The 13,089-nt window shown below is 55.3% G+C and overlaps 1 protein-coding gene across 3 annotated transcripts; it reads right to left on the reverse strand.

Annotated features, from left to right (window-relative positions):
* Window positions 1-2,931: 2,931 nt before the first annotated feature.
* Window positions 2,932-12,385, reverse strand: COPZ2 (COPI coat complex subunit zeta 2). Of its 3 annotated transcripts, XM_066366398.1 has the most exons (10): window positions 12,244-12,385; window positions 11,392-11,466; window positions 9,739-9,820; window positions 9,127-9,218; window positions 8,611-8,666; window positions 7,829-7,906; window positions 5,771-5,822; window positions 5,183-5,221; window positions 4,435-4,550; window positions 2,932-3,267 (listed from the first exon to the last, which is right to left on the reverse strand). In XM_066366398.1, the coding sequence occupies exons 1-9, from the start codon at window positions 12,352-12,354 to the stop codon at window positions 4,497-4,499; spliced, it is 639 nt and encodes a 212-aa protein (XP_066222495.1). In that variant the 5' UTR covers window positions 12,355-12,385; the 3' UTR covers window positions 2,932-3,267; window positions 4,435-4,496. The 3 variants fall into 3 exon arrangements, with proteins under 3 accessions (XP_066222495.1, XP_066222496.1, XP_066222497.1); XM_066366399.1 differs by lacking the exon at window positions 4,435-4,550; XM_066366400.1 differs by lacking the exons at window positions 4,435-4,550; window positions 5,183-5,221.
* Between the last annotated feature and the right edge of the window lie 704 nt (window positions 12,386-13,089).

Genomic DNA, 13,089 nt, shown 5'->3' on the forward strand with positions numbered 1-13,089 from the left:
TAGAGTTTCAAACAGAGATTGAGGGCACAGAGAGTTTGCGCCGTAGGTGGGTCTCCAGCTCACTCCCCACCCCACTCCCAAGCCTGGCGGGCCCCGCCTTCGCCAAATTGTGCAGCAAGGCAAAGCCACCTTCCCCGCTGCGGTCCAGTCCGTAGGGGCCCATTTGTCACTGTCCGGATGCTAGCCAATCGGACCAGTGCTGCCTTCTTGCCAGCCAATGACCAGAAAGCAGGGGGCGCGCGGAGCCTGAGACGGGGGTCGGTGGCCGGCTCAGAGTGGTATAAAGGGGGTCCGAGAGCTTGGCGGTACTACTTCGGTGTCCCTAACCCGGTGTAGGTGTGGCTAGCGCCCCTCCTCCATACTAGAGCCCCGGGGACCAGTGCTTCCTGTGCGCCCTCTGGCCGGACCCGGGCCCACTGGGTCTCTGTTTCTGACGTTACAGAAAGAAAGGGACTTCTCGGAAGCCCCTCTCACTACACACTCTCGAGACCCTCTGGGTCGCCCACAAGGGCAAGGGGGAGAGGGATGCAGAAAGACGGGGAGGGGTCCTGGGTGAGAGCAGCCGGGAATACAGGCCCCGGCGGCCACTCGCGCGGGGAACCGCCGGCTGTTCTTCTCGAAACCCGGTTCTGGGCAGACAGCACTGTGCTCCCCTCCGCGCCCGTCCGCTCGCGCCTGCGGCAGCGTTAATGAGGTTGTTTGAGAAGAGCCGGTGCCAGTGGGCAGACGACCAGGCCCGCCGTCCTGTTGGCTCCGCGGGGCAGCGGGCGCCGAGAGGGGGCCGGGGGGGGGGGCGGGGCTTCCCGCAGTGGTTGCTGGTTCGATCCCCGGTCAGGACACATACAGGAACGGATCGATGTTCCTGTCTCTCTCTTCCTCTCTGGCTAAAATCAATATACAAAAATTTTAAAAAGAAAAAATGGGGCTTCCCTGTCTGCCCCCAGAGGGTCGTACCTGCAAACTTGGGCTCCCTGGGTAGGAGCAGTGTCCCCTCCTTGCCGGCCCTCCCTGGTTCTTCCTCCCGCGGTTCCGAGCAGCCCTGAGCTTGGGTCGACTGCTTTACTGCAACCCCCTCCCCTAGTTCTTTAGCCAGAGCAGGCGAGGATGCCTTTCTGGTCGCCTCTGTGTATTCCATGCCCCCTCGGCTCAGTCCTCTTAACCCACAACAGTTCCTCTGTAGTCCAGGCGGCCCTAGGGCGAGAGGTGTGAGAAAGCCACCTCTCTCCAGCAGTTTCCGTCCGGAGCCTCGCTCTACTGAAACTGCTGCAAATACTTTAACCTTCAGAGCCTCGGCGTGCCCTTCGGTGAAATAGGGGTAGCATCGCATCGCATTGAATTTACAGGATTCAATGAGCCAGTTTGTGGAAACCCTGGGCTTTCACATTCCTGTTCCTGCACAATTGAAATTGCAGAGCCCGGGAGGGTGCGACCGGGTTGCTAGGAAGCGATTTTGCCCCTCCGGTCCTTGCGGTCTTTTAGAGCCGGGTACCGGATGAGGCCGCATATTTGCCAAAGTATTTCTGGAGAATTTCTCATTTCCCGTCGTCACACTGGCCCCTGAACTCTACAGCATTTAATTGCATACTCTTTGTTTCCTTTTAGAGTTGCCTTTTTGCATTACTTACTAGAATGGGTTGTGCAGTGTTTACAATATATATGTTTACATAACTATACCTTTGTCGTTTTCTCTAATTACAGAAGTAGTCATGCCCATTATAAATAACCAATTTTAAGAGAGTTTTATAATGGAGGACATTAAACCCGCAGGGACAGCCTCAATTAATGCCCAGGGCACACCGCTTTCTAACTGTAACGGCCGGCGGAAATTCCTGTGCCCGCGCTGGCGCGGAACTCGCGGGACGGATCGGATCAAGCATGCTGGTTGCTAGTGCAACGCTGTCACGGTGACAGTCACCTGCAAAGGAGCCCCACCGCGATCTTGCAGAGAGGCCCAGGTCGGTCCGGTCCTGCGGAGCGGAGTTCATCAGGAGTGCCGGATCCAGAGGGAGCGCGTTTCCCACCTGTCCCTCCAGGTGGCGCTACAGGATCGCGAATGCGTTTATGGGGCGGAGATCCCCCTCATCCCACTAGCCAGCGAGGGGTGGGGGCGGGGCCGGAGCGAAGCGTAAACTGGCGGTTTCAGTTAGCAAGAGATCCAGGGAAACAAGTTCTCCGGGGACTGAGCATTAGGCACTCTCAAGGACTTAAGTACATGGACTCAAGAAGTGTACACGTCAGAGAAAACGGGAGAAACGAGGGGTGCTGGGATGGGGAGAGAAAAGAGGAGTTGCGTAGTCCAGAAAGTCGCTCCATCCTTCCCGTTTGCCCATGGGGTCCCTCCTCGTCCTTCTATCCCAATGGACCTGCAATTATTCACACCCTCTGGAGTGCACTGGGTGCTCTGGACACATATGCCCGTGGGCTGGGGAGGGGGTGTTAGCTGATGCTTCCTAGCCTCCAGCATCTAGGTCCAGCCATGGCCAGCTTGCAGAGCTCCAGTGCCCAGGGTCTATGCCAGTATAGGAATTCCGCAGTCCCAGGCATGCCAAGAAAAACAAGCGTGCTGTTCCTCAGTTTGTCCAGAGGAAGCCTTACGCCCTTCCCTTCTGGAGGCTGGTAATAGAAAAGTGACTCAAAAGAATTCCTAGCGGGTCCACCACGTGGGTACCATCTTTTGTCTCCTTCTTCCAAATATGCTTCGTTCCTCCTGTTATTACTTTTACCGTGTCACACGATCATACAACCACATATGGGGCCTCGTCGTATTCATGTCACCCTTCTCACTATGCTAAATTGTCCCCTTTCCCGTGACTCTCCTCTCCCCAGTCACACAACCACTGGGATATGCCTGATAATGGACATCCTAAAGACGAGGCACAAAGGGTGCAGGAGCGCTTAACAGAACACACACACACTTCCAGGAAAAGGAGACAAAAGCAGGTTTATTAGGGCACTGGAATCAGAGATGCCTAAGGTCTGAGTTAATGCAGTTCAGCTGGTTCTCACCGCCCAAGGGGCAGGACAGGGCAATGAGAAGGGGTGACTCAGTGCTAAAGCCAAATATTTTCATTTCGGAGTCCCTAGCTAGAGAACCAGGTGTCGGTTCTGTGAGGTCCTGGGGATACAGAGGGGTCTGTCCTGTCCCTTGGGGTCAGTCTTTGAGTTTTTGCTAGAATTGGGGAAATTGTCTGGGGGCAGGGAGCCTTGAATGCACAACCTTCATTTCAGTAACGACCATTTAATTTGTTCCTTGGCAGACTGAAGAACCTGGGGGTGGGGAGGAAGGTTGAGAGAAAGCATTAGGGAGCATGTCAAATGCTTTTTGATATTGCAGCGAGAGGGAGGTCTACAGCCCACCCTTTCTAAGTGTCCTTGCATCTTGTGGTCACTAGGTGGCAGCAACTCATCTCTGTCTGACTTAAGCGGGGACAGGCCATCCTGACCAAAGAGCAGTCCAAACTGGCTGCAGCCAGCTCCCAGCCCAGGCCCCAAGCCTGCCCAATCCTCTGGCTTCTGCATCTGAGGTGGTGGGTGTGGCCATGGGCTCCACTTTCCCATACCATGTCATGCTAGCTCCTGCCCACAGTGCCACGTCCAGGCAGAAACTGGGCTCGGGCCTGACACTTCCTAAGCCCAGATACCTCAGGAAAACTCTAGGTCTGGCCTTGGGCAGTGTGTCCTCCGCATCCCACCCCAACCCACTGCTGATGTGGCACAGCTGGCAAACTGTGGCTGGCCAGACACTGCCACAGGACACCTGCACTCAGATTGGTCACTATCACACGCAGCTGAGGAAACAATCCACACGAATGTACACACACAATGCCAGCGTGGTGGCAACTCCAGCCACCAAGCGTTAGTCCCTTCTGAAGGTTTGTCCCAAACTCTCCGTCCCTTCTTCCTGAATGGTTTCCCTTCCTCTCTCAGGGACAGCTTGGCCCTGGAGGTTGTCCTGCTTCTCCTAACCAGAATCTAACTTTCTCCTCATTTCATCTCCCAAGCACTACCTGCAACTTTTACTCCAGAATTCCAAGAAAAATGCTGCCTTCATTCTTTCCCCCACTGGAAAAACAGGAGTCGTGCAAAGAGTTTTCCATACATTAGCTCATCTAATTCTAATAATAACTCGATGAGGAGTGTGCTGTGTTGATACAAGTCCCCGAAAGGTTGAGTAACTTGCCCTAGGTCACTCGATTCCAGGTAGTAAAGTGGAGCATGTGTACCGGGAGGAGCCACAGCTGCCCTGTGTTCTTATCTGCTCTGCTCATTGCTCCCTCACCTCCCTGGCCCTGAAAGCGGGCAGGCGGCTGCATTCCTCCCAGCAAGGGACGGGGAGGCCTGGAGAACCAGGCGGGGGGTGGGGGGGTGGGGGGGGGAGGCTGGGTGAGCTCCAAGGTGAGCACTGGGGCAGTGACACGAATGTGGACACCGCACCTGGGGCTCCACACGGAATGTCACACCCCCATCCCGGCCTGGGCCATCACAGCAGGAGGTAGTTAGTGCCAGGGCAGGAAGCTCCACACAATCAGGATTAGTCTGTGCAGAGAGACCTGCAGGCAGACAGAACAGAGGTCAAGCAGGCAGCCTGATAAGCAGGAAGTTTGCGAAGCTGGGAAACCAGTCGAGCCACAGATCCAGGGACCTCCCCCTTCCCCCGCATGCACTCCCAGCTAGGACCATGCAGGGGGCTGGCGGAGTGGACTTTTCCACAGTCAGGCCATTCAGGGGCTGGGTGGCAAGTGAGGATTGGAGAAAGTTAGATCCGACCATGGGCTGAAGGGTCCCTTAACAACTCCAGCTTGTACCTTAACATTGAGGGGTGAGGGTTTGGAGGAAGATTATTTGTTGTCCTTCCCAGGCTAGGGGAAGCATCAGAGATCTGAGTCCCCAGATTGCTTTGGGGGGACAAGTGACCCAGCCATCTCCAGGGTGGGCAATTTACCCCAGGGTTTCAATCTAACAATATCAAGCCAAGAGATGAGGTGGGCTGCCAGAAAGGCTTGCATCAATTATTAATGCCCAGCTCGCACCACCTTGGAGACTTCTAGAAGCCTCCTGCGACTCTGTCCAACAGATGGCCTGTGACTGCCTCATGCCTCCCACATGCTGGTAGCCCCCACTGCGTCCCCCTGGGAAGCTCTGCTGTTTTCCCTCTAGCCCGAGGCAGCTGTTGGGGGCCTACCTGGGCCACACTCTGTTCAGTCAAGCCTCCGTCATCTGCCTGCAAGGAAGCAGTGTCAGAGGGTCGTCAGGCCGGGATGAAGGCGTCGGGGTTAGCAAGGGAGGTGAAGGGGTGTGGGCAGTAGTGAGAGAGGCAGTGGGTAGGGGACCCAGAACTGCCCTGTATCGCCAGTTAGTGGAAGCACTGCACCCTGTCATTGGAAGCCAGGACCCCCAGGGCCCTGTCTCTGGGGTGCAGGGAGAATAAGGGAACAAAGGGAATAAAGATGGGAGAAAAGGTTTTAATTCATACAGGAGAGCCAAACTAGGCAGGGTGGTTCCATCTAGACCCCCATTCCCCAGCCTCAAGGCCAAGGCAGCCACTTTGTATCTCTCGAGTTTATTTCCCCACCAGGAAGGATGGTGACAGGAGATCTCTTTTACTGACACCCCCCACACAAGTGCACATAGCTCCAGTAGCCGTTTCTGCTAGAGGAGCTTGGGTTCCCATGGCTGGGCCCTGTCAGCCCCCCACACAGGGAGGACAGGGGGCGGGGAGGACAGGAGCGCAGCCTAGAGGAGACGTGGGGGCATACAGGAAGACCCTTACCCTAAAATTCACTTTCTGGATCACTTGCTGGGGGTCACTCTCCAGAATCACGCTACAAGGTGAGAGAGAAACCAGGAAGAAGATCAGTGACACAATCGTCCCCTCTGCCGCCTCCCCTGCCAAGCCTCTTCTCTCCTCACCATGTCCTGCAACACTCCCTTCTGGGGGACGTTCCCACCAATACTGCTCAACTCCAAACTCCCTGACTGTGGAGAGCTCTCAGCTCTGATTCGCACACTTCAAACTTGGTGCCCACACACTTGGTTGTCATCGGGCAAGAACTGTGAAACAGTGAGTCCAGTCCAGAACAATCAGGGTTTCAAAAGCAGGGGTGAAGAAGCATTTCTCAAGAGCCTTTTCCGGGCACCCTCGGAGCCAGGCTCCCTCAAGCAGAGGCTTTTCCCCCATAAAGACAGAAGGATCCCAGGCCAGTGCTCTGGTTGAGGCAGTGACTCTGCTGACAGTTCCCTGATTTCCCTGGAGGGGGACTGTGAGCTACTCGAGGGGCAGACGCTGGGCCTGCTGGGGGCACGGACCCAGAAGATTATAAAGTTTACGTCCTCCCTTGTATGGGCTCATCATAGGCCCTGCGCCTCACTTTGTAATTGTGTGTGAGTGTGCCTGTGGGTGTGTGCTTTTCTTAAAGAAGGTCCACCAAATTGTATATACTTCTGGTTCCACAAAACCTGGTCTTATTCCACTCCCTTTTGGGCCCCACTAATTAGCAACAAGGCCTTGCAGTAGCTAGGAGGCAGTCAGTTGGGAGGGAAGGGGGAGGCATTCCCCAGTACCCCATCTCCCAGGGCTCCCTGCTCCCCAGGAATGTGGCACAGTGCCACAGAAAGACTGCAATCTTGAACCATGCCCATGGTTTTAGATCTTGGTCCTGCCATGTGACCTTGGGCAAGTCACTTGAATCTCTGAGCCTCTGTTTTCTTTACCTCTAAAATGGGTATAATGGTAGAGACACGTGGCTGTCTCTAAGATGATCAGTTTCCATTATCGTTTGCCCCAAAGCCAGAACTTCTTTTTGTCTTCAATTATTGCCCCCCAATGGGAATTCACTGACCAATCTTTCTCATAAGAGCACCCACTTTCCTAAGATTTTAATAGCATCCCAATTGCAGGTGACATCTATTGAAGGAGAATATAAGCTTCACCAGCATCAGCTTTTTTTCTTTTCTTTTTTTCTTTTTTTGCATTTCTCTGAAGCTGGAAACGGGGAGGCAGTCAGACTCCCGCATGCGCCCGACCGGGATCCACCCGGCACGCCCACCAGGGGGCGATGCTCTGCCCATCTGGAGCGTCGCTCTGTCGCGACCAGAGCCACTCTTGCACCTGGGACAGAGGCCAAGGAGCCATCCCCAGCGCCCGGGCCATCTTTTGCTCCAATGGAGCCTTGGCTGCGGGAGGGGAAGAGAGAGACAGAGAGGAAGGAGAGGGGGAGGGGTGGAGAAGCAGATGGACACCTCTCCTGTGTGTCCTGGCCGGGAATCAAACCTGGGACTTCCGCACGCCAGGCCGACGCTCTACCACTGAGCCAACTGGCCAGGGCCGCATCAGCTTATTTAATCCCTATATCCTGTGAGGTAATTCCTTTATCGTGCCCATTTGAAAGATGAATAAAGTGAGGCTCAGGGAGAATAAGTAAGTGGCCCAGGTCACATATCTAGCCAAGGCCGGAAGGGAGCTCCAAGAGTGGGAGGTGTGGAGGCAGCAGTGCTCTGCTGGAATGAAGTCCTTCGAGGGAGGGCCAAGTGTCTGCCACCTGCTTTGTCTGGGCCCTGGAGAGCAAACCATTTCTCCCAAACCCTGCCTAGTCAACAGTCAGCCATAGCTGGACATCAGCTTCCTTTCTTATTTGCTTGGCTTTGACTAACACTGACATCAACCTCCATCCTCATGAGTGGGGTGGGGGGATGAGATCACTGGGAATGTGCTGGGGGAAGGGAGGGAGAAGTTGGCCAAAGAGAGCCAGCAGTGTGCTGGGTGCAAATTAGAGCTGATGACCTTCAGAGGCACGTCCCCCCGGGAGTGTTCCTGACCTCCCCTGCTCACCCGCCATCCACAATCTCGTCCAGCACCAAGAAGGCTCCATCCATGTTCTCCAGCAGCCAGCGCCTCTCCACGTTCTTCCTGGAGGAGACACAGCGCCTGAGCCACTCCAGGCCAGCGGGCCAGGTGCCCACCCAGGTGCACAGACCCCCCCTCTCCACCCACACATACCCCCACACCCCCGGCCAGCACTGGGAAGGGCAAGGTCGAGGGTGGTGAGGGCGCCTCCTATGCCAGGGAGTCCTGAGCAGAGGACAGGCCTGCTTCCTTAAGCCCTCCTTGCCCAACCTCCCCGACTTGGGGCATAGACACCATGGCCACCATGGCACCCCTAGTGCATTTCATAGCTAGTTGGGACGCTATAGCTCTAGTAGAGTTCATTATGTTGACTGGGGAATTTCTTTATTTTGGGGTTATCCTAGTTTGGTTTCCCCAGGTCATGCTTACTGGAATAGACACCAGATAACTGAATGAGGGTCCAGTGAAAACTACCCAGAGCCTCAAGTCAGAAAACCTGATTGAGTCTCTGTTCTGATAAAAACAGGTTGTAACCTCAGGCAAGTCATTGAGCTTCTCTAAACCTCATGTTCTGGCCATACCTTCATGTGGCTCTGCTCCGGGTGAGACCACGGTGGTTGGGTAAAGGGCATTGGAAGGGGGGTGCTCTGGCTCCATTCTTAGTCTCGTAGGGACATCAGGACAAAAGCAGTGAGGGAGGGCCCTCCCTCTGTGATGTGACAAGGCCTGGGGGGTGGGGGCCCTGAAGGGCAGAGGACCTCACTCACCTTAGCACGTGGTTCAGGGCCTCAAACAGGCAGGTGAGAACAGACATGAGCATCAGCTGGGGGTGGGCGGATGTGGGAGGAGGAAAATGAGAGAGCTTGAAATTGAGAAGGCCGAAAGGAGACCTGAGTCTACCTGCGTGAGCAATTGTCCCTTTCCAGAGACAACAAGGCTGGAGACTGACTGCAGCTTGACCTTGGAGGGCACCTCCTGTGTACAGGTTGGGAAGCACTGGGGTGCCCTGCTGTGGGACACTGAGCCTATCCTGCTCCGGTGACGTTTAAACAACAACAACAACAATAACAAAGGCTCCTGCAGAGAACTTCATTTCTGGTTCCTAAGGAACCTCAGGGGCATAATGGGTATGTCTTTCCCCAGAACCATTCTGGCTGCTCTCTGACCTCAAGTCTAGACAGAGGGGTACCAATGGTAAGCCTTTAGAACCCAGCTTCCACCCCAGATTCCAAGCCGTTCCCCCACGGCCAGACCCTCCTTGGACCCCAACCTCTTGAATTCACCTCATTCTCATGGGATGCGCCCACCACATACAGGAAGAGGTCAATGCTGCTCTTGTAGACGATGGTCATGCCCCCGAAAAACGCAATCTCACCTAGAAGTGGAGGGGACTTTCAGTTCTGGCCTCCTCTGCCTGGCCCTCTTCCCTGCCTCCGGCTCTGCGCCTCTCCCCCTATTTCCTTCTTCCCTTCCCAGGGAACCCTGGGGAAGACTAGCAGACTAGCACTGGGGACACTCCAGGTGGGCTGCTCATGTCCTTCCCCCTCTATTTCTAGTGATGCCTCATTCTGAGGAGTTAACAAACCCAGTGCAAGATCGACCTCCCACCCCCTCGCACCATGTGCAATGCCTTGGACTGGTCTCAGGCTGGTAGGGGACCCACAACTCTTCCCCTGAGAGAGAGGTCTGGGTGTGCTGGGTGCGGCAGGCTTGAGAGGGGTGGCGGTGCAGGTTCCCCAGAGGTAGAGGTAACAGCCAGGAAGGAGAGGAAAAAGACCCTCCGAAGAAAAGGAAATGCCCTGTAGGTGTGCAAGGCCGACAGGGACAGATGTGCCCAGATGGAGAAGCCAATAGCGCGCATCTGAACTCTAGGCGAGGAAGAGGAGCGTACTCACTGTCAGTCCGGCTTGTCTTATTGAAGACATTTTTCTCAAAGGCCATCTGCTCCTTCGTGGAGGGAAATGTGTCATCATAATACTATGAGAAAGGGAAGGAGAAGGGGTGACAGCCATTCCGGAGCCTGGCTCCTCCATAGAGGGGTGGCAGGGAACAGTTGGTGCTGACCAAGTGCCCCAGCTCTTTATTGCCCTCCAGGCCTGACTGCTCACTGTTTACTTAGAAACACAAATTCTAAGCAAAGAAAACAATACAAAGTAGAGAAATTTTGAGGCCTGTTTTTGGAATCTTTTCCTGGAGGCTTTTGTACATTGAGCAGGTGTGCGGCGTGCTGAGGATTGGTGCGGCCACTGAGTCACACTGCTGCTACAAGAACCCGAGTCTACAGGAAAGAAGGCAGAGCCTGGGGTCCTTCATCACAACAAGAACAATCCTAACAGCTACTTTGTTATCATTATTGTACTGATGGGGAAACTGAGGCGTAAAGAAATCAGGTAACTTCCCTGTCATCTCACAGTTATAATAGGGGCAGAACTGGGACTCAGTGCCATGGATGGTTTGACTTTAGGTAGAGTTATGAAGATCAAGTATCTAAGGAAAACTTTCCGGCATACATTGCACAATTAAATCAATACTATCTTGCTGGGTAGCCTACAGGGTTTGGTGAGCCCCTCTCTGACGCAGTTTCTTAACCTGAACATGGATGTGTCCTGCTGGAAGGAGGTCCTAAAACCTCTGGCACTGCTGAGCCACCTCTGACCATCTGCTGGGGCAAGGTTCAGGGAGCTCCGCTTTCAATTTTCTGGATGTGGGATTATGCCATTTAGCACCCCAACAACTGTAGACAGATTAGTAGTCTCCCTCCTGGCCACTGAAGGCAGGAAGACAAAATGTTTCAGCCTTAAACAAACAAAAAAATTTATAATGTATTTCATAGCTAGTTCAGATGCTATTATCTCTACTGTCATCAATTGTGTTGATGGTAGACATTTATTTTCGGATTACCCTAGCTTGGTTTCTCCAGGCCATGTTCACTGGGATGGATATCAGATAACTGAATAGTCTGTGCAGTCAAAGGCACCCTCCTGAGCTCTAAGTCAAAACACCTGAGTTCAGATCCCTGTTTTGATACTAACACTTGTGACTTCAGGCAACTCACAAGCTTCTCTAGACTGCATTTTCTTTTGTGAGAGTTGGATTACATGGTCTCCAAAATCCTGATTCTAAATTCTTCGACTCAGACTAAATCCTTCGTGTTTACTAAGCTGTAGAAGAAAAGTGGAGGTCGCTTGTTTAGAATTTGGGGACTAGAACTTCTGGGCTCCAGGCTCAACAGTCCATTGACCGGATGTCCCTTCCATGCCCAGAGTCCAGCTGGCTAATGGAAAGGACTATGAAAACAGTTCAGGGGACATGATTAGAAACAGGGAAGACACACTCGCCCTTCAGGGGCCAGCAGTCTGACAAGGCAGGAGGACGGACAGATGGCCTTCGGAGGGTCTAAGCTGAGTTGTTCTGAGTCACAGAGCTCACAGTGCGGGCTCTTTCCTGAGACTGGAGAGTCATTGGGTAGGAACTTTCCTGTTCCTGGGGCAGTAGCGCCGTCTTCAGGAGCCCTCCTCAGGATCCCGCTGGTGAGAGCGGAAGATTACCTTGGCCAGCAGGCGGTGTCCGTCATGATCTAGGATGAAAACAGCCTTGATGGTGTAGAGGGATGGTTCCTGCAACTGACATGGGGTAAAAGGGTTTCTCCGTTGACCCCTGACTCGAGGCAGATGCCCTTGTCATTGGCTTCATGGGGTCTGCTGGCCCCAGGAGTCCATGCTCAGGCTCCAGTGACCCCAACCCCAAGGTCCATAGCTGGTTCTGGCCCAACCCTGTGCCACACGGGCCAACTCTGGTCCTGTTCCACTCCCAGGCAGATGTTCCACTGCAGGCCCCCGGTGGCGCTCTGCACATGGGGTGCGGAAGGTCCGCCCGGGCCCAAGTTCTGTCATGCACTGACTGCTCCAGAGCCCGAGTCGGAGTGTATCACAGAACCTGGGCCGGGGGGGACAGCGGTGCGCCTTCTCCTTCCAGCTGACCTCGGCTCTCGAGGCTGGACCCACTCTCTGAGCGAGCCCTCAGCCCCCAGACGCGGTGGGCTCCAGAGCACGACCCTCCCACCGGTCCTGGGAGCTCGAGTTGGGGGCGGGGGCGGCCCCGCTACTCCTTTCCCCTCCCTGCACAATCTCAACCGCCCCAACCCCCAAGCTGTCCCCATCGCTGCTCCAAAGTGATCCACAACTTCAGCCCCCAAGGACTCAGGACAGGCCTCCTGGAAAGTCAGCGCCCGCAGGAACTTTTCTCGCTGACCCCGTCCGGCCCCCTCCCTGGGGCACTCAGCGGTGGCACCAAGTTCCCGGCGCCAGGCGTGCCAGTTGTGAGTTGGCTACCCCCCCAACCCCACCCCAGTCCTGATTCCTGCCGCCTCGGCCCCCGACGCCCGCCCGCCTGCTCCGTACCCGCGACCCCGCGGGCTCTCCGGCTCGGGCGGAGGGTGCTGGGCTCCCGCACTGGGCGGCCGCGGCCCCCTCCCCCGGGTGCAGACGTGGCCAGGCCTCCGGCCGCTGCATTCCGCTCGCCGCCTCGCGCTGACAGCGCCTCCCGCCGCCCCGCCTACCCCCCCCCCCACCCGCCACGGGAGGCCACCGCCCTCCCTTCTTCCCTGCCTTTCCTTTTCCCTGTGGCACTCTCTTCCTTATCGCCCTCCCTCTTTCCCTTCCCGCCCCCTCCTCCCTGCGCCCCACACCCCAGCTCTCCTTCCCCCACCTCTCGTTTCTCTCTCCTTCACGGTTCCTTTCCCTTCCTTAAAGTCCAGAGCCCCTCCTCAGTTTGTCCCAGGACCAGCCCCCCGGCTGTCTCCTCCTGCCTCCTTTCTGGCCTGTGGGTTTGGTTCGCCCTGGCGTCTGCCAGCTATCCTGGAGCCAGCAGAAAGCACTGGCCACGTCCAGTTTTGTCTCTTAACGACTGGTAGGTACCATAGGGACAAATATAATTAGGTCTCAGGGACAAGTGATAGCAGAGCAGATAAGGACAGTTCTGGAGAGACCCTCTGTGCAGAACAGGTTCTCTCCTTCTACTTCCCTCCCAGTAAGCCGTGGCCCCTGGGGACCCTCTGGTCTCCCAAGATGTAGGCAGGACACAGTCTGAAGCGAGACAGACGCCAAGCAGCACAAGTGCTCCACCAGGGGTGTCAGGCTTTGCCTGCTTTGGTTTCTTTGGTCTAAGTGTACCAGAGGACAGGCTTTCCCTTCAGGTTGCTCAAGGCCAGTGGGAAATTCACACTCCAACACTACAGAGTTCGCAGC

The sequence above is a fragment of the Saccopteryx leptura genome, chromosome 2 (assembly GCF_036850995.1).
Source record: "Saccopteryx leptura isolate mSacLep1 chromosome 2, mSacLep1_pri_phased_curated, whole genome shotgun sequence".
NCBI lineage: Eukaryota > Metazoa > Chordata > Mammalia > Chiroptera > Emballonuridae > Saccopteryx > Saccopteryx leptura.